This window comes from Sarcophilus harrisii, chromosome 2 (assembly GCF_902635505.1).
Source record: "Sarcophilus harrisii chromosome 2, mSarHar1.11, whole genome shotgun sequence".
Lineage (NCBI taxonomy): Eukaryota > Metazoa > Chordata > Mammalia > Dasyuromorphia > Dasyuridae > Sarcophilus > Sarcophilus harrisii.
The window spans coordinates 628,537,415-628,563,826 of record NC_045427.1 but is presented as its reverse complement, the minus strand read 5'-3'; the positions used below and the strand labels follow the sequence as shown (position 1 = coordinate 628,563,826).

Here is a 26,412-nt window from a genome sequence, read left to right as displayed (position 1 = left end):
CTGGATTCTTGAACTACCTCCTCCAAGACTGAATTTGGATATTTGCTCTTTCCTTAGCTCAACAAAGCCCCATAAACCAACAGAAATTTGATTGTTGATAGTCCATGAACCTCCAAAAGATAAGACAAAATCCTTCCCTATACCAACTTTCCCTGTGTGATTTAAGTACCAGGTTTGTTCCAGAAACAGATTCCAAAGCAACAATTATCTAGATATTTCCTTAATCACCTCTTGGTGGCTTGGTTAATGGAAAACTAATTGTAATGCCTGCAAAACTCTCCAGTTATTGGCTGGACATTCCCACCCCTTGTTTTCTATCAATGATTATAAAAATCCAATACTTGAGCTGATACCTCTTAGAGCTGTAGGACCATCTCTCAGGGCAATGGATCCTTGGGGACTCACCACTTCTGTCCTCCTGGCTTGTGTTCTTTTGCTGATCTTCTTGTCTCTATGGAACCAGAGACTCAAAAGTGGAAAGCTCCCACCAGGTCCTACTCCTCTTCCATTGCTTGGCAATATCCTGCAATTGGATTTCAAGAACATGATTGCATCATTCTCGCAGGTAAAAAGACTGGATTTGGGGTTTGAATTCCAGCTTATTGGGTTGTAGAGGGAGACACAAAGCCTTCAAATGTATCTTTAAATCAGGACTCATGGAGATTTAGAGTCCTAGTTAATGAATGCTCTGAGTGATCTCTCCGTTAGCAATGATGTTAGGCATTAATTGATTGTTTTGTCAAAATATTGGTAGCAGCAGAAGAAATTCATTATTTACTATGTGTAATGCATTACACTTTATATACAAAGGTAAAAATTAATCACTCTATTAATGAGAACTTCTTTGGCACTTCCTGTATGTCAGCACTGTGACAGGAGAGAAACTTATGGAGAATAAAACAATCTCTCCATAAAAGAAAATAGTTCTTGTCCTCCAGAACATAAGGAGGGATTCTCCATGAGGGATACAATAAATTCATAGACAAGTAAATGGAAGGCAATTAGGGGACAGATTATGAATCTGGGACCCCCAAAAAGTTTCAAGTAGGAGAGAACATGTGAACTAAACCTTGAAGGAAGTAACAAATTCTTATCAGAAGAGAGGGTGGGAATGAATTCCAGGTATGGGAGACAGGCTAGATGAAGACAAGAAGTTGGGAAATAATATAGCTAGCAGGGTTGGTTAGTACAATTTGAGATGGGGAGGAATATAGGATAAATCTGTACACTTAAGTTAAAGCCAGCTGTGGAGACATTTAAGTGCCAAGTCAGGGAGGCAGTAGGAAACCCTTGCAGGCTTTTGAGTGGAGGAATGTAGTCAGAAAAGTATCATGAAAATATTAAGTTGTTAGCTATGTGGATTATTCATTTCAGAGGTGAAATATTAGAAGAAAGGAACTGATCTTGGAGGCCAATGAAAGTAGGGATAAAAATATCATTTATGAAGTGCCTACGATTTGCTCAGCAATGTGCAGACAACAGAGTAAGAGATTTCAGCTGGAAAAATCTTGTGCTCTTTAAAGCACATTAATAAAACATATGGTAAATCAGCATATTTAAAGTCAATTCTATGATACAAACCATATCTTTACCACCAGCCTTGAAGTCAGGAGAACCTGAGTTCAAATATAATCTCATATACTTAACACTTTCTAGCTCTGTGACCTTGGGCAAGTCACTTGATGCCAATTGCCTCAGCAAAACAAAACAAATATATATATCTTTTCTGATATTGAACCATGCAACAGTGACACTGTTTTTTTCTCTAAGTGTTCAGTAACTGAGGATTCAGCACTTACAGAAGTTGTCAGGGTTTTCTTTCCAGGACTAATGTGAAAAAGGTGGGATCAAGTAGCAATAGTTATATGAAAGGCAGAGTTGCCCAATCCTGGGAATTTTGGAATTATGTTCCTGCTAGAATCAATTGTTTAATAGCTGGTAGTTGTGGTGGTGAGAAAAGTGGCTCCCTTCTCCCTAATGATCCCTCCTCATTTTAAGGATGCCTGTTTGGCCTGTGCTGAAAGCAAATTCAGTGGTCTTGGGGCAGGAGTCATTGACATGAAAAGATTGATCACAAAGGCTCTTGAGTAACAGTTCTGGACTATATCTATTTTCAAGGGAACCTGATGGTGATTTGACTTTCCTATCATATTCCATGTTCTCTTTCTCATAGGGTGACTTATTGGTTTAACTAGTTTAGATGCCTGTCTCATCAATCTATTACAGTAGTCTAAACAAGGTGGGGGTCAGCAAACATGTAACGAAGCAAGATGAAATAGATTTGGGGGACCTGAAGATAGAATCTATTATACTTGACCATAGATTATTGTAAGCATTATAGATATAAGTAAGAATTAAGTCAACTATAAATCCATGACTGTAATTCAGGGTTAATGGAATTATATTCAAGAGAAGTCCACCTCCTGGGTTCTCAAGGGAAATGGGTAAGTTTGGAGAAAGAAGTTTTATGGGGCAACTAGTTAGTTGATTTATGGATGTATTATTTGCAATGCCAATAGGATATCCATTTTGAGTACTTCTAAGCCACTGGTTTATGTGGAGTTCAAAAATTATAAAGTCTATTCAGAGAAATGAGAGTCTTCTGCTTAGAAATAATCACTGAGGCCATAGGTGCTGAGATAATCTAGTTAGAAAGTGTTTGGCATTTCATGAGATCTCTAAGGAAGTAGAGAGAAAAGAGAAACCATAAAACGGTCTTTGTAGTCAGGAGAGATATGATGATCCAGCAATGAGGATTGACAATAAGCAGCCAGACATGAAGCAGAAGAAACAGAAGAGACAAGTGTCATGGAAACCAAGAAGAAAAAGATCTCCAAATATTTCTTGGTTGTCCAAGCTCCTACTTCTTCCTCCCTCCATTTTTTGGGGGATATTTTGACACTTGTTTCATTATTTCTTGATGTCTTATAGAGTCATTAGCTTCAAATCACTCCAAACTAAATGGTAAAAAAAGAAAAAATACTTTGTAAAATAAAGGCAAATGAAATTTACATCAAAAGATGTTTGGAAACATCGAGGAAAGGACACAGTGATGACAGTGAGTCATCCTATCTTCATCAAGTACAGAAAATTCTAGGTTAACTTCATGTCCTTAGACAAAGTTAGGAAAGTGACACCTCAACTGCACAAATTGCACAACTACATAGGATATGGAATATGGGGATATCTTTTACATAGGAATAAAGAGAAGTTGCAATGTTTGTTGTTGGAAACCATAGTTTAAGCTTCAAAAATATCTCCATTGCAAATGTATATGAGAATGTAGATCTCCTCCTCCTCCTCTTCTTTCTCCTCCTTCTCTTGTTCCTGTTCCTCTTCTTTTTTTTCAGAAACTTTTTACCTGAAGGGCTAGATAGTAAATATTTTAGGCTTTGCAGGTGAAAAGGATAACATGGACATTATGTAAGGACTTATGTAACAAGCAAAAAAATTCCACAAGTTTTTATTGATGGAATTCAAAATATAATAATGCTAATTAAGTAAGTTATGTTTTTGTGATTCCATAGACAAGCTCAAGCTCAAGCTCAAAAAGGGACATAGGTGAACAGGACAGTTTTGCTGCAATCATATTAATTCACATAGATTGAAAGAGAGAGAGAGAGAGAGAGAGAGAGAAAGAGAGAGAGAGTGTGACAGAGAGACAGAGACAGAGAGACAGGGACAGAGAGAGTGAGTCTATGTAGAAGTGTGCTCTAGAAAACACATTTGGCAAGGGGAAATGTTGGAATCTTTACAAAGTGTTAAGCCATTAGAGTTGATAGAGACAATAATTATCTAATTTAGCATGGTTCAATATGATTGATTTGATCTTAGGAGATATTTTGGGCCAGAACTTGAAACAAGGTACTAAGTACAACTGATAGAAACGATGCTTGTGTTCACACCTTTAGACAGCTCATAGAAGCAAGAAATATTTAAGTACTCATTGGAGTTCACATGTTTGGGAGATTTCAGGGTTTAGAAAGAGATCTGAATTCACACCTTCCTTGAAGCTCTTAGGGCCAGAGAGCACGCTGGGAAATATCCCACAATCCCACTCTCGGAGAAGCAGCATAAATACAGCTCCAGTGAGCCACTTGAGAGAGTTACTTGGGAACATTCCCAGGGGTTGGAGAGGAGCACTCTAGGAGGAAGCCCACAAGCCCTCTGTCTGAGGCAAGAGAGATTCATTACAACTTTCACCTTGGTGCTGGCTGGAGGCTAAAGATAGCAGAGGCAGGAGCAAAGGACAAAGCTGCAAGAGCTCTTAGAACCAAGCAGAGAGATAGGCCTCTGAGCTGGTTAGCTATATTGAAGGACACAATAAAAGATTTGAACTTTTACCAGCTGGCTGTGATTTTGGGTGATTATTTACTTGTACCTGAAACTAAAGCTGCCTCCAGAAAACCTCCCCAAGAAACCTCTCTCCCAGAGAAAACCATCTTATTATTATATTATATTTAAAGAAGAAAAAACACCAACAGGGAAACTCACATTCTAGGATAAAAAAAGGATTCTTGGAGAGTTTTTAAGTTTTTTTTCTTCAAGAATTGTGAAGTTTTTCTGGTGGACTCCTTATAAAGCCTTGAAATTGCCTTTCTTTATCAAGTCATGTCCATGAGTCAAGAAGTAGACACTACCATCATTATTCCAATAATGTTTCTAGGATACTTATGGAAAGTTCCAATATTTTTTATACTTTTAGAAGTTCAAGAGGTCATCTTCTGACCCAGGAAGAAAGGGAAGGAAACTGTAACCATTGCTTACCGAAGACCCTTCTAACTCTAAGGAAATACTTTTTAAGGACTTAGATATATATATACATATACATAGGAGAAAGAGAGAAGAGAGAGACAGAGAGACAGACCCAGAGAGAGAGAGAGAGAAAGAAAGAGACAGAGAGACAGAGAGAAAGAGAGAGAGAGAGAGAGACAGAGACAGAGAGAGAGACACAGAGAGAGAGACAGAGAGTCTCAATATGGAAGTGGGCTCAAAAAAAATTTAGCAAGTTCAAATCCACATTTTGAAAAAGACATTATTATGCAAGTTCATTCTCTCTCTCTTTTTAAATTAAAATTTATTTATAAAACATATGCATTGATAATTTTTCAACATTAACCCTTGCAAAACCTTCTGTTTCAAATTTCTCCCTCCTTCCCCCACGCCATCGCCTAGATGGCAGGTAGTCCAATACATGTTAAATATGTTAAAGTATATGTTAAATCCAATATATGTATACATATTTGTACAGTTATCTTGTTGCAGAAGAAAAATCGAATCAAGAAAGGAAAAAAAAACTGAGAGAGAAACCAAAATGCAAGCGAACAACAACAGAAAGAGTGAAAATGCTATTTTGTAGTCCACACCTGGTTTCCACAATCCTCTCTATGGGTGTAGATGGCTTTCTTTGTCACTGAACAATTGGAATTGGTTTGAATCATCTCATTGTTGAAGAGAGCCATGTCCATAAGATTTGATCATTGTATAGTCTCATTGTTGCCATGCATAATGATCTCCTGGTTCTGTTCATTTCACTCAGCATCGGTTCATGTAAGTCTCTTCAGGCCTCTCTGAAATCATCCTCTGGTCATTTCTTACAGAACAATAATATTCCATAATATTCAGAGACCACAATTTATTCAGCCATTCTCCAATTGATGGGCATCCATTCAGTTTCCAGTTTCTTGCTACTACAAAAAGGGCTGCCACAAACATTTTTGCATATGTGGGTCCCTTTCCTTCCTTTAAGATCTTCTTGGGATATAAGCCCAGTAGTAACACTGCTGGGTTAGAGGGTATGCACAGTTTGATAACTTTTTGAGCATATTTCCAGATTGCTCTCCAGAATGGTTGGATCCACAAACCATTGTTCCACAAACAATGCATCAGTGTCCAAATTTTCCCACATTCCCCCCAACATTCAGCATTATCTTTTCCTGTCATCTTAGCCAATCTGACAGGTGTATAGTGCTATCTTAGAATAAGTTTAATTTGCATTTCTCTGATCAGTAGTGATTTGGAACAAATTTTCATAAGAAATTTCATAGAAATAGTTTCAATTTTTTCATCTGAAAATTATCTCTTCATATCCTTTGACCATTTATCAATTGGAGAATGGCTTGATTTCTTATAAATTTGAGAGAATTCTTTATATATTTTGGAAATGAGGCCTTTATCAGAATCTTTGACTATAAAAATGTTTTTCCAGTTTATTGCTTCCCTTCTAATCTTATCTGTATTCGTTTTCTTTAAACAAAAGCTTTTCAATTTGATATAATCAAAATTTTCTATTCTGTGATCACTAATGATCTCTAGTTCTTCTTTGATCGCAAATTCCTTCCTCCTCCACAGGTCTGAGAGGTAAAATAGCCTATGTTCTTCTAATTTATTTATAATATCATTCTTTATGCATAGATCATGAACCCATTTTGGACTTATCTTGGTGTATGATGTTAAGTGTGAGTTGATGCCTAGTTTCTGCCATACTAATTTCCAATTTTCCCAGAAGTTTTTGTCAAATAGTGAATTCCTATCCCAAAAGTTGTAGTTTTTGGGTTCGTCAAACATTAAATTGCTATAGTTATTGACTATTTTGTCCTGAGAACCTAACCTATTCCACTGATCAACTAGTCTATTTCTTAGCCAGTACCAAATTGTTTTTATGACCATTGCTTTATAATGTAGTTTTAGATCTGGGAAAGCCAGGCTACCTTCATTTGCTTTTTTCCCATGAATTCCCTTGAAATTCTTGACCATTAATAAGGGGAAATTTTATATCTCTAGATGCTTACTTGCATAAAATAGAGAAAGAGAAGATCGATGGATTGGGCTTGAATTCAAACTAAAAAAATTAGAAAAAGAGCAAATTAAACCCCAAATGAAATATCAAACTTGAAATTCTAAACATAAAAGGAGAATTTAGTAAAATTGAAAGTAAAAAACTATTGAATTAATAAATAAAACTAAGAGTTGGTTTTATGAAAAAAAAACAACAAAATAGATAAATCTTTAGTTAATTTGATTAGAAAAAGGAAAGAGGAAAACTTCATTGTTAGTCTCAATAATAAAAAGGAAGAATTTTCCACCAATAAAGAGGAAAGTAGAGCAATAATTAGGAGTTACTTTGCCCAACTTCATGCCAATAAATTGATAATCAATGTGAAATTGAAGAATACCTACAAAAATATAGATTTCCCAGATTAACAGAAGACGAAATAAATAAATTTGATTGGTAGCACTAAATAAATAAATTAATTTAGATAGTATTGTTATCTTCATTATATTTGCTCAAAGTACCCAAAAGCACTTGATATTTTTTCCCCTTATTACCCCTTTGGCTGCATCCCACAAATTTTAGTATGTTGTCCGATTATTGTCATTCCCTTGGTTGAAATTATTAATTGTATCTATGATTTGCTGTTTCATCCATTCATTCTTTAGAATGACATTATTTAGGTTCCAATTGCTTTTTGGTCTCTTTTCCCTGGCCTTTTATTGAATGTAATTTTTATTGCATTATAATCTGAAAAAAATTCACTTACTATTTCTGCCTTTCTGCATTTGATTTTGAGGTCTTTATTTTTTAATATATGGTCAATTTTTGTAGAGGTTCCATGAACTGCCAAGAAGAAAGTGTATCCTCTCTGTCTCCATTCAATTATCTTCTGCTGGTAATTTGTTACACTCCCGATATAGGTGGATTCTGCCAGTCCAGAATTAGAGGCTGGATTTTGTAATTAGTGTAAGGGTAGCAGAAGGTCAGAAAGAAATGTGTGTCCTCTCCACCATCTTGTCTCCACACTAGAAGTCCCCATTATGAGAGTTTTAAAGTTTTTTTCCTCAAGTATTGTACAGTTTTTCTGCTGCACTCCTTGAAGGTGCCTTTCTTTATCAAGTCATGTCCATGAGTCAAGAGGTAGACACTACCATCATTAATCCAACAATGCTGCTAGGATGCTTATGGAAAGTCCCAATATTTTTTATACCTTTAGAAGTTCAAGAGGTCATCTTCTGAGCAAGGAAGTAAAGGAAGGAAACTATAACTAAGTAGAACCTCCTAATTCCAGGAAATACCTTTCAAGGGCTGGGATGAAAGTCTTTTACCATTACTTTGATGTTAAAATTAAACAGATGTTCAAATCAGATCTTCCCATTCTTAATTGGCTTCCGATTTTCCAGAGAATTTATGGGCTTTTACAGTAAAATGGTCAAAAGAAGTAGAAGCATTGCATGTTGACAGGTTTTTTTTTATCTGACTTAAGTTAAATCCTAAGAAAGATTTGTGCTACAGTGGATGGAACACTAGGTCTAGTATCAGAAGTCCTCTGTATTTTGCTACTTTTAGAACTTTGGCACCATCCCTTTACATCACTGGGTTTTAGCACCTTCTTTTGTGAAACAAGATGACTTCCAAGGTTTCTTTTCTCATTAGATCTGTTCCTATAGTTTGAGCTACCCATGCCTCCCTCCACATTCTCCCCATTTTTGGGTAACAGTTGTCTCTATTCCAATTTCCCTACATAAAAGGGATATAATTTTTAATTTTCAATTGTGTTTTCAGTAATTTTCCCAATTGTTAGGAAAACACTTCACATAGGAAAAAAAGGCAATGCTGAATCATCTATGATTTCACTATTTTCCCTTTGGTGAGTCACCATTCCATAATCATCACCTCACCTTATCTGTTCTCCTGGGTCTTTTCTGCAAGGTCCACAAGTCTAACATTTTTAGGACTAGATGTTAGCTTAGGCTTTTTTTATATATAAGTGTACTATTTGTTTTCTAAATGGTATAGCTTTCTTAGCCTTTCTCACTCTATTTCCCTTACACTTAATTCCAGATTAGTATCAGATATTCACAAGGAAGATTCCTTTTTTCTATTATCTTTCTCTGAAGACATCCAAATTTATGAAAATATGAGATTCTAGACTGATGGAAATATATTTTGATCATGGCTGTAGGAAAGATTTTACTGATTTTTAGACCCATGACTGAACTTTAATCACTCTAATATCCCAAAATTTATCCCCTAGTGTTAGAGAGTGTCAAATGTGCATCCAATCTGCAGTGGGGGAGCAGTCTGGCTTAGCAGTGGGATAGTATGATAGTACAATGATCCAGGGAAGCTTACTCAGAATAACTCAGCTCACCAATAGATCCACCCTGTAATTTGTGATTTGTGAACCTTTTTGAGGGTAAATGCCAAATGGTTCCAGAGTTGTAAGTTGTCCTAAGGACATATTTCCTTACATATAGGTCTCACTGCAATGCTACAGTAATTTTGTGTTCATTCTCTTCTTGTAGAACTCAAAGAATTTTAGCAGCCACCCCTTTGAGGCTCCAAACTTCTGATTTAGCTACAGAATGGGGAAATGAACCAATAAATGAATGAAACAATTTGTAAAGTAAGCTTATAAAAATGTGTTGAAAATAAATATAAGGTAATATCTGGGGAGGGGAAGGCACTAACAATTTGGGGAAAGGTTAGGAAAAACATGCAAAGAAAGTGTCATTTGAGCTAAGCTTTGTGAAGATTAGGAATTCTAAGAGGCAAGGAAGAAATGGATCCTAGACATAGGAACTACAAAAGCCTTGTAGCATAAAGAATGTTGTGTGAGAAACATCAAGACTACCATTTAGCCTAAACCATAAAACAGATGAAGAAGGATAAGGACACTGGACAGGGTGGGTTCTAACTGGGTTGTAAAGCATTTTAAATGTTTATAAAAGATACATTTTATCCCAAATGTAACAGGGAACCACTGAAGTTTGTTAATTATGAGGTCAAACCTATTCTTATATACCTGTACTTTAGCCATAAGTAAAGAAATTTGAACGATTTTTAGTGAAAGGATAAAGTATTTTATTTTATATTTTTTTGGTATAGGATTCCTAAGTATACCTAAGGATGATATTAGTTCAAGATGTATAGATCTGTGAGCTATGGACATAGTAGTTATGAGATGACCAAACATAAAAATATGGAAAGAGAAGAGAAGATGGCCCAGAACAATACTATGGGGAAAACTAATGGATGTGTGGTCAAATATGGACTATAATTCAGCAAAGGAGCTTGATAAGTGGAAATGAGAAAGGGAAAGGGAATGGGAAAGGATACAGACAGAGACAGAGAAAGAGGGACAGGGAGGCAAAGAAGGATTGTAGAAACCCAGAGAGAAGAGAGTAAAGAGAAAAGAAGGTAGTCAAAAGAGTAAAATATTGTAAAGAAGTGTAGAAATATGTGAATTGAGGTAAGGCCACCAAATTTAGCTAACCTGAGACCTTTAGTAACTGGAGAGGTCGGTTGAAAGTGAGTGTTGACTGAAAAATTACTACAAATATTTCAGGAAGGTGAGGAGAGACAACAATAGTAGACAGCTTTTGTTAGAATTTTCCATAGGTCAACTACTCAAAATCAAATGCAGGTCTTTTTACAATATTTTTACCTAAGATAGGTACCAATGGAGCAAATGCTACCTGAAAAAAATTCTTTGCCATTTAATGACAGGGATTTCCAAAAAGCAAACTAAAAAAGAATGAGAATAAAAATTTGTTATCCCACAGCTTATGTCCTTTTATACTCAGGATTCATATACTTGGGATATGACACATAGTGTCCTATGCATGTATAACTACACATACATATACATGCATATGGACTATCATGAGGTAGTTGTGGGGGTAAATTCCAACTCTCTTTCTTGGCATTCTTTTCACAGCTGGCTGAAAAATATGGCCCCATCTATACTCTTTATTTTGGAAGTCAGCGTATTGTGGTGCTACATGATTATAAAATTATGAAAGAAGCTTTAATTGATCAAGGAGATGGTTTTGTAGACAGAGGAAATATTGCCATATTTGATGATATAATGAAAAGAAAAGGTAAGTTTAGTTTATTCAAAAGAGTAACTGAAAAGCAAAAAGATATATCAGAATTATATCATGTAATATCTTTGGCTATGAAATGACATTTTCCCAGTAGAATGGAATACTTTAATCCTGAGCATAGATATTGGTTTCATTTTTAATGTTCTGTTTTCAGCACCTAAGACAAAGCCTTCATGTGGCAGCAGCATTGCATTTTGGTTTGAATTGCAAAAATTAAATTTGATCAATGAATTAGGCCAAAATCCCATGGCCATCATGTACACTGTACTCTCCACCACATTCAGTGTTAGAATGATCCATGTCCTGTTCTTCTCTTATATCTAGGAATTATTTTCAATGATGGAGAGAGTTGGAAACAAATCCGTAGATTTTCCCTTATGACCTTAAGGAACTTTGGGATGGGAAAAAGAAGCATTGAAGAAAGAGTTCAAGAAGAAGCCCAATGTCTGGTGGAGGAACTCAGGAAAACAAAGAGTTGGTTTTCTTTTCTTTCCTCCTGAGGATGTGGGGTCCAATTACCCATCCCCAGGCCTAAATACTATTTGCTTTGGGAATCATTGTATAAGGTGGTCTTTTATCACTGACAAGGTAATCACTGTGCTTGAAAACTCCAGAAAACTCCCTTCTCTCTTCTCATACTCTAATACCACAAGTTAATTTAGTTTTCTGTAAGAGTAAAGGAAATTGTTCAGGAGAATAAAATCTTCTAATCTTAGAGGAAATAAAAACATAGCATGGGCAGAAGAAATGTCTGGGTTCTACATAATTGGAAACATTTCTGTTAAAATTGTTTCTTTTTTTCCTTTTGTTCACTTTTCTCTACATTAGGTCAGCCCACTGATCCCACTTTCATCCTTGGCTGTGCCCCATGCAATGTGATCTGTTCTATCCTCTTCCGTGATCGATTCAAGTACAATGATGAAAAATTTCTATATCTGATGAAATTGTTAAATGAAAACTTTCAGCTCCTTAATTCACGATGGGCACAGGTAAGACCAAAGCTATCTTCATATTTTGTGATTGTTTGCTCAGTTTCAGCAACAGGACTAATGTACCATAGATTTTCAACACTTAGCAAATTCTCCAACACACAGGAACACACACCCTTTATATATTATGTACTCAAGGACAATAACATCATGTAATATCTTTAACTCTGAAATGAGATATTCCTTTCCCAGTATTATCTGAATTACTTTAAGGTTGTATAAATATTTGAGGTATAGAGATTAGATTTTAGGATATTTCAAGTATGATGATGCTCATACATGTGGGCAAGTACAATAGTTATTAACAAAGAGCCTGTCCAAATCATTCTGAAGGATTAGGGTGGACAACTGGCCAAAACTTAGGCAAGTAACCTACAGATTCTGGAAGTGTTATGGGTTAGTCTCCACAATGGATGGACATGTAAGATCAAAACTGTCATTCACTGAAACCAGAACTAAGGATCCTCATTCCTCCTCTTTCTACCCACTAACGGTGCCTTCCTCTCACTTCAAATACTGAGCTTCCCTGACATTTTCTGGTCTCTAATTAGTTGCCCCTCTCCCCAGTCCTAATCACCAGTCCTACTAGAATTTAGCTGCATTATACTTTACTAATGTCGCATTACTGGAAGACAAGGAAGCATTGTCTCCTATTCATGTTTCTCTCTCTGTTCCATTCAGTCAGAGAAATGAGATTATTACCACCTGAAATTGAATAGCTTCTGACTTCCCTAGTTCTATTGTATCTTATCCTGAAATTTGTTTTGTCCAATTAGGATGTTTTGTTTGCTGATGGCTGGTACAAATTCTCCCTTTATTCAAATCAGTACCAAGTCCTCTCTGAATGGATGCCTTCAACACACATACACACACACACACAAACACGCATGCACCACATGCGTGCATACACACACACACACACACACACACACACTGCTGTTTTCCTGTAAAGATTGTTTGAAAAATTGGTCCCAAATAGCATTCTCAAAAAAAGTAGAGAAGTCCTGATTTTTCCTCACAAATATTTCAAAATGTATTTAAACAAAGGTAAATGTCATACATTAGAGGGATTGTGGGAAAATCAGCATATTGACAAACTGTTGGTGTAGCTGTGACACCTGAAAAGTAATTACGATCTATCATTCTCAAATTAGTATATGTATCTGTTCTATGAACTAGCAATATCATTATTTAGCCTGTATGCCAAAAAAAAAAAAAGGAAGAAAGTATATAAAATTGAAAGTTATATGCAAAAAAATTGAACAGGTTTTTTTTGGGAGCTTCAAAATACTGGAAACTAAGGGCTTTCATTAATTGGGAATAACTGAATAAATTCTGGTATATTCATATAATAGAATTTTATATTTTGAGAAATGATGAAAAGCACAGCTGTACACATGGGAAGACTTTATGCATGGATAGCAAAAAAGTCAATAGAACCAATTTGTACAATGACAATAACAATGGAAAGCTAAATATGATGCAAGGCTCATGTACTTTGATTGATATAAGAACACACCATGATTCCAGAGGAACCACAATGAAACTTGCTACCCTCCTTTTGACAGAGAGGTGATGGACTCAAGATATAGAATGTGAAATGTGGATTTGTTTTACTTGACTATGTATACAGGTTTCAAGGAATTTATTTTCCTTTTTTCTCCAAAATGTGGGGAACATAAGAGAGAAAACATTTTTTGTCAATAAAAATGAATAGCATAGAATAGTTTATAAATAGAAATACAAAGTTGTTTCTTTATGATCGAAAACTCACATATTTTTGCTTGGGTTTTTTTTTTTGGGGGGGTGGGTATAGCTCTACAACTTTTTACCGGGATTCAGAGTGTATCTCCCTGGAAAGCATAATAGAATTTTTAAAAACGTGGAAGAACTGAAACATTTTATTTTGGAAAGAGTGAAAGAGCATGAAAAAATACTAGACCCCAACAATCCTCAAGACTTCATTGACTGCTACCTCTCCAAAATACAGCAGGTAAAATACATTGGGGAACAGCTTGTTCATTGAACATTGCTCATATTCCAAGATTCTTTCAGGCCACACTCTTCAAACTATGTGGGACAGTATCTATCATTAAAAAAAAATCTGAGACTCTCAGAGTAAGAAAAAGCAAAAAGGCTTTATTATGATCTCATGAGAAAGGGAATCTCCACCTGACAAGATGTTTGTCAGCAAAGGGAGTGCAAAGCATAAACAGCAAAACACCAGAATGAATACCCTGAATGCAGAACCCTTCCCCCAAGACCCTAACCACTTCCCAGCCTGGCCTTTTCCCATTGTTTGGAGGAGTCTGGGATTACCTTCTAATCTTGGAAATCTAATCCAGAAACAAAAGAATAAATTGCCTTTAAAAGAGATACTTAAATACTAGTTAATAAGAGGTGGTGGGAAACAGGTGGGGACAGACACCTGCAACTTTTTAGCTTATAATTATATTTGTTATTATAAAGGGTCAAGTCACAATTAAGGTATAATTTAAGCCTATATTCGTTCACATAATTCCAAATCATTGGAAGGGACATCAGAAAATATCAAAGAATCCATTTTCCCTAAGTTGTTCATTGGTTTTCTAGTAACTGGTCTCTTTGGTATATTCCTGTCCTTTCTATCAACTTTGTAAGAGAAATTGGAAGAGTTCTGAATTGCTAGGACATGAGCTAATGATCTAGGCTTTTTTGTTTGGAAGAAGGATATTGTATTAGAGAATAATAATGGGAATCAATTAAGCAATATTTAGTAAGAGCCTACTATATGTGCCAGATACTTTATTAAGGGCTGAAAACAAAAAGCTTACAATTAAATGAAAGAGACAATATACAAAAAAAACATAACAAAGCAAGCTCTAAATAGGAGAAATGAGTTGACTTTAGATCCCAGTCAACTTCAGATACTTCCTAGCTATGTAGTCCTGGGCAAGTTATATTACCACTGACTCCCTCAGTTTCTTGTGAGGATAAGATGATATATTTGTAAAGCATATTGTTAACTTTAAAATAAAGGTAGCAGATGGCTCAGTGAATTAAACACTGGCCTGGAGTAAGAAAGACCTAAATTCAAATCCAGCTCAAACACTTGCAAGTTGTTAAGTCACTTAACCTCTCATTGCCTGAACATAGTTCCACTGGAAAAGGAAAGACCAACCACCCCAGTATCTTTGCCCAGAAAAGATGAAATGGCTTTAGAAAAGAAACAGACCACAAAACTGAAATAATACAAATGCTAGCTACTATTATAAATGCTAGTTATAACTAGCAGCCACAAAACCATTCATAATTAATTATTTTCAGGAATAGGATGGTCTTTAGCTTGCTCCACAGAAAAATGAAAAAGATACAAAAGCCTCCAAAAAAATGTGCAACTAAATTCAGAAAACAAATAAAGCACTTATAGTATCCCATTCTTTCCCTGATGATAAAAATTTTCTCAGATTTTCCAGGACATCAGTCCAACATTCCATTTAATCCTCAAACTATCTTCCCATCTTACATAGTTCCACTCAGACTGATAGAGGAGCTAGAAGATAAGATGGATAGAGTATTGAGCCTGAAATCAGACCCTTAGCTTCATAACATTCAATTAGTTGTTCTCCCACTAGTTTCCACATATTTGGCTCCAATTTTTCTTCTTAGAGAATCAAGGAGACATGCACTCTGATATAAATATATATATGTATATATATATATTTTAAAAATAGCTTTTTATTTACAAGATATATGCATGGGTAATTTTCAGCATTGACAATTGCAAGGCCTTTTGTTCCAACTTTCCCCCTTCTTCCCCCCACCCCTTCCCCCAGATGGCAGGTTGACCAATACATGTTAAATATGTTAAAGTATAAGTTAAATACAATATTTGTATACATGTCCAAACAGTTATTTTGCTGTACAAAAAGAATTGGACTTTGAAATAGTGTACAATTAGCCTGTGAAGGAAATCAAAAATGCAGGTGGACAAAAATAGAGGGATTGGAAATTCTATGTAGTGGTTCATAGTCATCTCCCAGAGTTCTTTCACTGAGTGTATCTGGTTCAGTTTATTACTGCTCTATTGGAACTGATTTGGTTCATCTCATTGTTGAATAGGGCCACATGCATCAGAATTGATCATCATATAGTACTGTTGTTGAAGTATATAATGATCTTCTGGTCCTGCTCATTTCACTTAGCATCAGTTCATGCAAGTCTCTCCAGGCCTTTCTAAAATCATCCTGCTGGTCATTTCTTACAGACCAATAATATTCCATAATATTCATATACCACAATTTATTCAGCCATTCTCCAATTGATAGGCATCCACTTATTTTCCAGTTTCTGGCCACTACAAAGAGGGCTGCCACAAATATTCTTGCACATACAGGTCCCTTTCTCTTCTGTAAATCTCTTTGGGATATAAGCCCAGTAGTAACACTGCTGGATCAAAGGGTATGCACAGTTTGATAACTTTTTGAGCATAGTTCCAAATTGCTCTCCAGAATGGCTGAATGTATTCACAATTCCACCAACAATGTATCAGGGTCCCAGTTTTCTCACATCCTCTCCAACATTCCCCATTATCTTTCCCTGTCTTTCTAGCCAATCTCACAGGTGTATAGTGGTATCTCAGAGTTGTTTTAATTTGCATTTCTCTGATTAATAATGACTTGGAGGATCTTTTCATATGTTTCAATGTCTTCATCTGAGAATTGTCTATTCATAACCTTTGACCATTTATCAATTGGAGAATGGCTTGATTTCTTATAAATTAGAGTCAGTTCTCTATATATTTTGGAAATGAGGCCTTTATCAGAACCTTTGTAAAAATGTTTTCCCAGTTTATTACTTCCCTTCTAATCTTGTTTGCATTAGTTTTGTTTGTACAAAAATTTTTCTATTTGATATAATCAAAATTTTCTATTTTGTGATCAATAATGATCTCTAGTTCTTCTTTGGTCATAAGTTCCTTCCTCTTCCACAGGTCTGAGAGGTAAACTATCCTGTGTTCTTCTAATTTACTTATAATCTCATTCTTTATGCCTAGATCATGAACGCATTTTGACCTTATCTTGGTGTATGATGTTAAGGGTGGGTCAATGCCTAGTTTCTGTCATACTAATTTCCAATTTTCCCAGCAATTTTTGTCAAATAATGCATTCTTATCCCCAAAACTGGGGTCTTTGGGTTTGTCAAACACTAGATTATTGAAGTTATTAGCTGTTTTGTTTTTTGAACCTAACCTATTCTATTGACCAACTAGTCTATTTCTTAGCCAATACCAGATGGTTTTAGTAACTGCTGCTTTATAATATAATTTTAGATCTGGTATAGCTAGGCCACCTTCATTTAATTTTTTTTTTCATTAATTCCCTTGAAATTCTTGACCTTTTGTTTTTCCATATGAACTTTGTTGTTATTTTTTCTAGGTCATCAAAATAGCTTTTGTGGAGTCTGATTGGTATAGCACTAAATAAATAGATTAGTTTAAGTAGTATTGTCATCTTTATTATATTTGCTCACCCTATCCAAGAACATTTAATATTTTTCCAGTTGGTTAGATCAGACTTAATTTGTGTGGAAAGTGTTTTGTAGTTTTGCTCATAAAGTTTCTGATTTTCCTTTGGCAGATAGATTCCTAAATATTTTATACAATCAGTAGTTACTTTGAATGGAATTTCTCTTTGTAACTCTAACTGTTGGATTTTGTTAATGATATATAAGAATGCTGATGACTTATGTGCGTTTATTTTGTATCTTGCAACTTTGCTAAAGGTGTGGATTATTTCTAATAGCTTTTTAGTAGAATCTTTGGGGTTCTCTAAGTATACCACCATATCATCAGCAAAGAGTGATAATCTGGTTTTCTCATTACCTATTCTCATTCCTTTAATCTCTTTCTCAATTCTTATTGCCAAAGCTAGCATTTCTAATATAATATTGAATAGTAATGGTGATAGTGGGCAACCTTGTTCACTCCTGATTTTATTGGGAATGGTTCCAGTTTATCCCCATTACATATGATGTTTACTGGTGGTTTTAAATAGATGCTACTGATTATTTTAAGGAAAAGTCCATTTATTCCTAGACTCTTGAGTGTTTTTAATAGGAATGGGTGTTGGATTTTATCAAATGCTTTTCTGCATCTATTGAGATGATCATATGGTTTTTCTTAATTTGGTTATTAATATGGTCAATTATACTGATAGTTTTCCTAATATTGAACCAGCCCTGCATTCCTGGTATAAATCCTACTTGATCATGGCGTATTATCCTGGGGATGATTTTCTGTAGTCTTTTTGCTAATATCTTATTTAAGATTTTAGCATCCATATTCATTAGGGAGATTGGTCTACAATTTTCTTTCTCTGTTTTCAACCTACATAATTTAGGTATCAGGTCTGTGTCATAAAAGGAATTTGGTAGGACTCCTTCATTCCCTATTTTTTCAAATAGTTTATATAGCATTGGAGCTAATTGTTCTTTAAGTATTTGGTAGAATTCACATGTAAATCCATCTGGTCCTGAGGATTTTTTCTTAGGGAGTTGATTAATAGCTTGTTCTATTTCTTTTTCTGAAATGGGACTATTTAAGCAATTTACTTCCTCATTTGTTAATAAGCATTTCACTTAGGTTGTCAAATTTATTGGCATAAAGTCTGGCAAAGTAACTCCTTATTATTGCTCTAATTTCCTCTTCATTGGTTGAAAGTTCTCCCTTTTCATTTTTAAGGCTAACAATTTGATTTTCCTCTTTCCTTCTTCTAATCAGATTCACCAAAGATTGATCTATTTTATTGGTTTTTTCATAAAACCAACTCTTAGTATTATTTATTAATTTAATAGTTTTTTACTTTTAATTTTATCAATTTCTCCTTTTAATTTTAGAATTTCAAGTTTAGTATTTAATTGGGTTTTTAATATTTGGTCTTTTTCTAACTTTTTAAGTTGCAAGCCCAATTCATTGATTTTCTCTTTCTCTATTTTATTCAAGTAAGCCTCTAAAGATATAAAAATTTTCCCTTATTACCACTTTGGCTGCATCCCACAAATTTTGGTATGATGTCTCATCATTGTCATTATCTTGAGTGAAATTATTAATTCTGTCTATAATTTGCTGTTTCACCCAATCATTTTTTAAGATGAAATTATTTAGTTTCCAATTACTTTTTGGTCTATTTACCCCTAACTTTTTGTTGAATGTAGTTTTTATTGCCTCATGATCTGAAAAGAAAGCACTTACTATTTCTGTTTTCCTGAACTTAATTTTAAGGTCTTTGTGTCCTAATATATGCTCAATTTTTGTATAAGTTCCATGAACTGCTGAGAAGAAAGTATACTCCTTTCTGTCACCATACAGTTTTCTCCAAATATCTATCATACCTAATTTTTCTAATATTCTGTTTACCTCTTTAGTTTCTTTCTTATTTGTTTTGTGGTTTGATTTATCTAATTCTGAGAGTACAAGGTTGAGATCTTCCACTATTGTAGTTTTGCTCTCTGTTTCTTCTTGCAACTCTCTTAACTTCTCCTTTAGGAAGTTAGATGCTATACCACTTGGTGCATATATGTTTAGTATTGATATTGCTTCATTGTCTATACTACCCTTTAGCAAGATACAGTTTTCTTCCTTGTCTCTTTTAATTAGATCAATTTTTGCTTTTGCTTGATCTTAGATAAGGATGGCTACCCCTGCTTTGTTTTTTTTAAATTCACCTGAAGCATAATAGATTCTGCTCCAACCTTTTACCTTTACTCTGTATGTATCACCCTGCTTTAAATGCGTTTCCTGTAAACAACATATTGTAGGGTTCTGACTTTTGATCCAATTTGCAATCCGTTTCTGCTTTATGGAAGAGTTCATCCCGTTCACATTTATGGTTAAAATTATTAATTCTGTATTTCCTGCCATCTTATTATCCCCAGATTATGCTTTTCTTTTACTTACCCCTGCCTTTCCCGAGTATTAAACTTACACTGATATTTTTAAGAGTTGAATGATCTGCTTCCAAGTTACCAACAAACTTTGCTTCTTTATTAACCTAATCATACTTGCTACATACTTTGATTTTAAAATTTTCTAATCTCTTCTTTGATTTTTCAGAATGGAGTAGTCCTGACCTATTCAAATTTATTTTTCTGAAGAGGTCAAGGACTTTCTTTGCTCAAAAATACTTCTTTAGTGTTGAAGATCAAATGTTTGAGCACTAAAGTTCTTAATGTATTAAACTTGATGCTTCTTTGTCTTGAATAGTCTCGGAATTCTTTCTATCTATCTATCTATTTATCTATACTTTAATCCTCATTTTTTAAACAATTGTGCATTTTCCATTATTTAAGTATTATATACAGGATTAAAATTAATTTTCTATTCCTACACATAGAAGATTCTTAAAATTGTTCATGTCTGATCTTCAACATTCTCTTGGCTTGTAGAGAGCCAATGTGTTCTTCCAACATTGTTATCTCTACATTTTGTGTCAAAATTTCTCTATTTTCTAGTATTAAATCTGCAAGCTTTATCTTAAAAGAATTTATACAGTTTTAGACACATTATCTATTATATGTTCTAAATTGCCTATTCCCTTTTTAATTTTTGAGACATTGTTTAGGCCACTCTTCATCCTTTTTTCTTCTTTTAATTCTTTTTTTCATTGTGAAACATTTTAATAATAATAATAGCTATAGTGTTTATCTCACACTTCAATACCTCTAACAAATTTTATAAATATCATCTCACTTGTGCCTCACAACAATCTCAGGAAGCAGGTGCTATTATTATTTCCATTTTAGAGATGAGAAAATGGAGTCATACAAAGATGAAATAATTGGCTCAGAATCATAAAACTAGAGAAGTTTGCAGCTAAATTTGAACTCAGGATTTGTTAACTCCTGGCTCTAGTGCATTATTCCTTTTTTTCTGAGAGTCCTATAATGCTTACTGCATTGTTTTCTGTTTTATCAGAGATGTTTAAATAGTTGTTCTTGATTACATCATCTAGATTATTTTTGAATATCATGGTCTAAATTATTTGCTAATTTCTCCATTTCATTCCAGTTGAACTGAGTAGAAATTGACTTCTTACTTTATCTCAGCCTTTAAAAAAATTATAATATGGGAGCTTCATTTATATTTCAGGTAACCTAATATTAGGTCTTCTCCTATTTGGGCCATTCCATCTTCCACTCCTTTCCAATTCTTCTGTGATCTTAAAAAAAATCATCTGATTTTTCTAGGCCTCTATTTTCTTTGCTATAAAATTACTGTGATCTCCAAGATTCTTCCAAACTCTAAATCCAATGAACTTGCATATTTCATAGAATTTCACAGCATCTGTGAGTTGGAAAGGATCTCTACAGCCACATAATTGAAAATCTGAAACAGAATAATTTTCCTTCCCCACTGCCAGGTTAAGGATGCATAATAATGCTTTGAAGTTGCAGAGACACATTTCATTTCTACACGAAAGGAGTAATGTCCAAGGCTGAATGAAATTTTTCATTAAATAACAAGTTTCTCACCTGAGAAATAATTCAAGGTGAGTCTAGATAACCACTTAAGGGAGATTGAAAAGGAAATTTCTGATCATTCGCAGGTTGACTGGATGAAATTCACTTTCCTTACAGCATTTGAAATTCTGTATCTCTACCATAAATTTCACATTTTGAAAATTGAAATTTCTTCTGTTGCTTCTTGTTTTATTAAGGTGTTGTCTTGTTTGGGAGTGAAAATAAAAGCATGAGGGCTCTCTTACTAGTTCATTACAGTTTTGCATGAATTATTTGATCAGTGCCTTTCCCTACCTTACATGTCAATGAGATTAAGTAGAGAGCTGAAAAGGATCCAACTCTATCCTGTTACCTACAAGGAAGCTCAGAAGAATGCAATGACTTTCCCATGGCCACATACATGCATCTTAGCTGAGGCTAAATTTAGGTCCAGTTCTTCCTGATTCAAAGTCTTGTGCTCTATCTATTATGTCATATTGTTTGAGGAAAAGAAAGTTCCTTGGAAAGGGCAAACCTATGGCTGGGCAGTGGAAGCCTAAGGACATCAGGCAGGTTCTAGTCTCTTGGAGTTGGCAAAAAGGTGGAAGAAGGTTCCTAGGACATGTATTTATGTACTCACACATTCCATAAGGTTTCTAATGATAGCTTCTCTGCTGCCTCTCATTATTTCATCTGTTTGGACCTCTACCCTAGGAAAAAGATAATCCCCACTCTGAATTTGACTTAGAGAATCTAATAGTAGCTGGAGGAAACTTATTTACGGCTGGAACAGAGACAACCAGCAGCACTCTAAGATATGGCCTGCTGCTCATTCTGAAGCATCCTGAGGTCCAAGGTAAAGTACAAGAATTGCCATGCTTGCAGACCAGGCTTACTTTCCCAGCCCTATACTTTGCTCAGGAGTTAATTCCACTTTCCCACTTTTGAGTTTGTATGACTTCCACACAGAGTAGCAACAGGTTGGATAGTAGCATAGAACACTTGGGCAAGACATAGTTATTTAAATATGTGAAGTTCTGTCAAGGGGAATTCAATTCCCTTTAACTAACATGTATAAATTGTTTACTGTGCACTTTAGCTCTATGCTTAAGACAAAAAGAATCAAATGAAAGACCACCATTCCACAATGACATATTCTAATAGTGCTGGTTCTATGGGAGCAGAATTAGGAACCAAGGAGAGAAATTACAAATTGATAAATGGAAACTTCATTTAGGGAAAGATTTGCAAACTATTAACATTGTCCCAAAACCCATTTAGCTATTTAGCTGCCCTGGAGGTAATGAGTTCTCCTTTACTGAAGGTTCTTAAGCAAAACTTCAGTGACCCTTTGTTCATTTCATTAGAAATCCTGTTTCTAATTAGGAGAATTAGAGAGTCCAATTAACAGGACACTGGCTCTGGAGTGAGGAGAACCTGACATTTAATACTTACTAGCTGTATGGTCCTAGGTAAGTCACTTAAGCCCGATTCCTTTAAAAAATACAGTTATCTATATCTATAGATAAATAACATATAACAGGCTGTTATATAATCTCTATTATATTATAATATATATTACATAATATAATAGAGATAATATAATATCTATTATAGATAGATAACAGCATAACAGGCATGGATGGCCATAGGTAAAAATGAGTCGTTTCAAATACTGAAAGTCCCAGAAACTTAGATGTTGATCAGGAACTGAAATATATATATATGGTGAATGGATTAAATCAAGATGATGATGTCATCTCCAGAACTATCAAATTCAAATGAAGACATTTACTTAAATTGAGAATACTGAATGGCATTAATATAAAGGATGTAGGATTTGCAAAGCACTTGATATATTATTTCATCTGATATCCTCTAAGGGAGATGCAGCTATTATTTCTATTGTACAAATTATAAAATTAGATTTTTGAGGTATAAGGAACCTTGGAAGACACATAATTTATGACCCCCATTTTTCAGATGAGGAAAATCAGGATTAGAAAGGCATAATGATTTGGCTGAATTGACACCGATGATAGTATAAAGAGGAATACGTAGTTATTCCTGATTCCTAATTACTGAGGCACAGAGAATTATCCCATTGCTGCTGTTAAACCCTTTGTCTCCTTGACTAAGGAGAAACAGGACCCTGAGCTCCTCTGAGAATCATTGCAGATCATATCATCAGGCAGATACTCCACACAAGCTCTGTTGGGCATTTTGAGAAGACCTGGGAATCCAGTGATTATTCCTGTTTTTATTCCTGCAGCAAAAATTCATGAGGAAATTGATCATGTGATTGGACATAATCGAGCTCCTTCCATAAAGGACAGACAAGATATGCCCTATATGGATGCAGTGGTACACGAAGTGCAAAGATTTGCTAACATCCTACCTCTCAACCTGTCCCATGCAGTGACTCGGGACATCCAGTTGCAACAATATGTCCTCCCCAAGGTCAGTAATCATGGGGGAATGGGATCTAATGTTGGAAGACATCTCAATTATAATCTGATTCAATGATCTCATTTTAGACATGAGAAAATCAAGTCCCATTGTCATGATCTCATAGGAAGTCTTCTGTTACATATAGCTAACTTAGATGCTGTGCTGAATGAAGAATGAGAAAAAGGTATTTCTTATCTTGTTTCTTCCTGCTTCCCAGTCACCACAGCAACAGCAGAGAAAGCAAATGTACAGGGAAAATAATGGAAAGATTTGCTCAAAACAATTTCCTTTTTTTTTCATTTCTTCTTACTAGACAGTGAAATGGATTGGGGAAATATTATTATCTGTCCCATTTTGCAGGTGGGCACACTGAGTTTCAAGTCAGACGAATTGCTTATGGTCATTTTAAAATGTTGGCATAAAGATTAAATCCTAGTTATAAATTCCCAAATACTGATTTTCAGAGTTACTAAAAACATTGATTGAGTGAACTTGAATCAGATTAAGCTTTCCTAGCATTGGATCAGCAAAATTATTCTTCCTCAAAGATAGAAGAAGGGGACATTCCAGCTACTTTCACATTTAATATACCCCATTGAGTGCATTGTTCAGTTCAAATCTTCAAGGCTTCAGAAAGAATTTCCTGTGTAAGGATTGCTGAGCCACATTCTGCTGACACCAGAAAAGAACTGAAGGTTGTTTGACTGTTGAGGACCTTGACTTCTCTTGGAGAAAGTATGATTTAGCACAAAAAGTTCCAGTCAAAGTATCAATTCTCTTCTTCAGATCCAAGTTGTGACTTGATTGACAGAATGATTTTCTGTTGAAGAAACTCCCTCAGCAGGAAGTCTGGTCTGTTCCTGCTTTCCTTAATCATTGCCAGGGACACGGACATTTCTCTTATTTTGCCCATAGTTGCACAGGCATTAGGTATATACACAGTGCATAGATCATGGAATTGACAGGAGTGGGAGCACAAAGAGTTCAATGTCTTAATCAAGGCTTCCTTGGTGGTACCCAAAGTCAATATGTGAGGAAAATTAGGAATTCTAAAAGGATGAAGTGAGCAAGGTGTGCCTTCTAGCCATGGGCCACAAGTATTATAAAGGCATGAAGAGCAGAGAGGGAGCATTGTGGATGGGAAATGGCAATTGGATGAGTTTAGGCTAGAATCCCAAAGAAGGTGTGATGAGGACAATAATGCAGATATCAACGTGAAAAGCTCGACTAGAACCTGTGCAAATTCTCAGCAGCTAGATGTCCCAATTGCCACCATACAAGAGGAATGTGTATTTTGTACTAGAGACAGAAGGGTCCTTGGGATTGACATAGCAAGGATATTCATGATTATGATTGACTCGAATTTCTTCTCTTTAGGGCACAACAATCTTCCCACTTCTCTTCCCAATGTTGTTTGACAGCAAAGAGTTTCCCAACCCTGAACGGTTTGACCCCCAACACTTCCTGGATGAGAATGGGAAATTCAAAAAAAGTGACTACTTCATGCCTTTTTCCATTGGTAAAAAAAAACCCTTCCCTTCTGCACCTCTCACTCTAATGGGAGAATCCTGTTCCCTCTCCAACCTTCCTCTGGATGAGCTTCCTCCCAGTGCTCCTTCTGAAGACAGTCCACTATAGCATGTGACACACATTTTTCCTAGTCTTCCTATACCCTGACTTCTTCTGCCAGTCCTTGACAGATGAGCTGAGCCTCTTGGCTGCTCATCTATCCCCTTCTTTATGGAACTATGACTCCATTGCATGATCTCCCCAAAGGGCTCACCGTGGGAAGAATGGTATGAAGAGGGAACTCTTTTTGGCCCCTAGTGAAAGTTAATGATTGAACTATATGTCACAATAATAGATCTCACCATTTCTGCACATCTACCTTCTTCTCTTTTACTTTCCCCCCACAAATGTCTAGGTCCCATGAGTCTGTTTCACTTTGGTTGATACTATGATATCATGTGAAGTTTTCTATGTATAATTTTATTTCTTTTCAGGAAAAAGGTCTTGTCTTGGAGAGGGTCTGGCAAGAATGGAGTTGTTTTTGTTCTTTACCACAATTCTACAGAAATTCACCCTCAAATCAGCTGGAGATCCAAATGAAATTAGCATGAAGACCAAGCAGGTTGGGTTCATCAACCTTCCACCATTTTATGAACTATGCTTTCTTTCTCGCTAAAAAAAAGAAGACAAAATTGATTTGAAAACTTAGCCAGTTGGCATTTCCTTATAGATCGAAAATTCTCATTTTTTTTGCTGGAATCTCCTTGAGAGTGAGAAACATTCTCACTTTTTGATTAAAATGGATCTTAATTTCCAAAGACAAGAGAAGCTAGTAGAATACCTTGTATGTCATTACATAATAGGTGTTGTTTTATAGACATTCATGTTCAATCCCTCTCATTAATGCCTTCTGCCATGCTCTAATTCATACTCTCTGTTCCAGTATTAGGTTTTAGAGGAAGATCGATAAAATATCCTTCTAAAATCCATATTAGTTCATGCTTTTCAAATAATCTCAAGATAATCTTATTTTGTAACATACAGCTTTTCTTTATAAATTTGGAGTACAATAAACATGGTTAGATTGCTAATAACTCTA

General features: G+C 35.2%; 1 protein-coding gene across 1 annotated transcript; it reads left to right on the top strand.

Annotated features, from left to right (window-relative positions):
* The first annotated feature begins 342 nt into the window (after positions 1–342).
* LOC100919120 (cytochrome P450 2C23-like) lies at positions 343–26,412 on the top strand. Its single transcript, XM_031956750.1, has 9 exons — positions 343–565; positions 10,719–10,881; positions 11,212–11,361; positions 11,716–11,876; positions 13,693–13,869; positions 22,068–22,209; positions 23,626–23,813; positions 25,182–25,323; positions 25,808–26,412. Exons 1-9 carry the CDS (start codon positions 386–388, stop codon positions 25,987–25,989), a joined length of 1,485 nt encoding a protein of 494 aa, XP_031812610.1. The 5' UTR covers positions 343–385; the 3' UTR covers positions 25,990–26,412.

Bases quoted from the DNA above. Each gene is read 5' to 3' on its own strand.
- LOC100919120 (XM_031956750.1), top strand. From the start codon at position 386: ATGGATCCTTGGGGACTCACCACTTCTGTCCTCCTGGCTTGTGTTCTT. The intron at 11,877-13,692 runs GTAAGACCAAAG...GGGTGGGTATAG, and splicing joins TTAATTCACGATGGGCACAG to CTCTACAACTTTTTACCGGG. The intron at 25,324-25,807 runs GTAAAAAAAAAC...ATTTCTTTTCAG, and splicing joins CTTCATGCCTTTTTCCATTG to GAAAAAGGTCTTGTCTTGGA.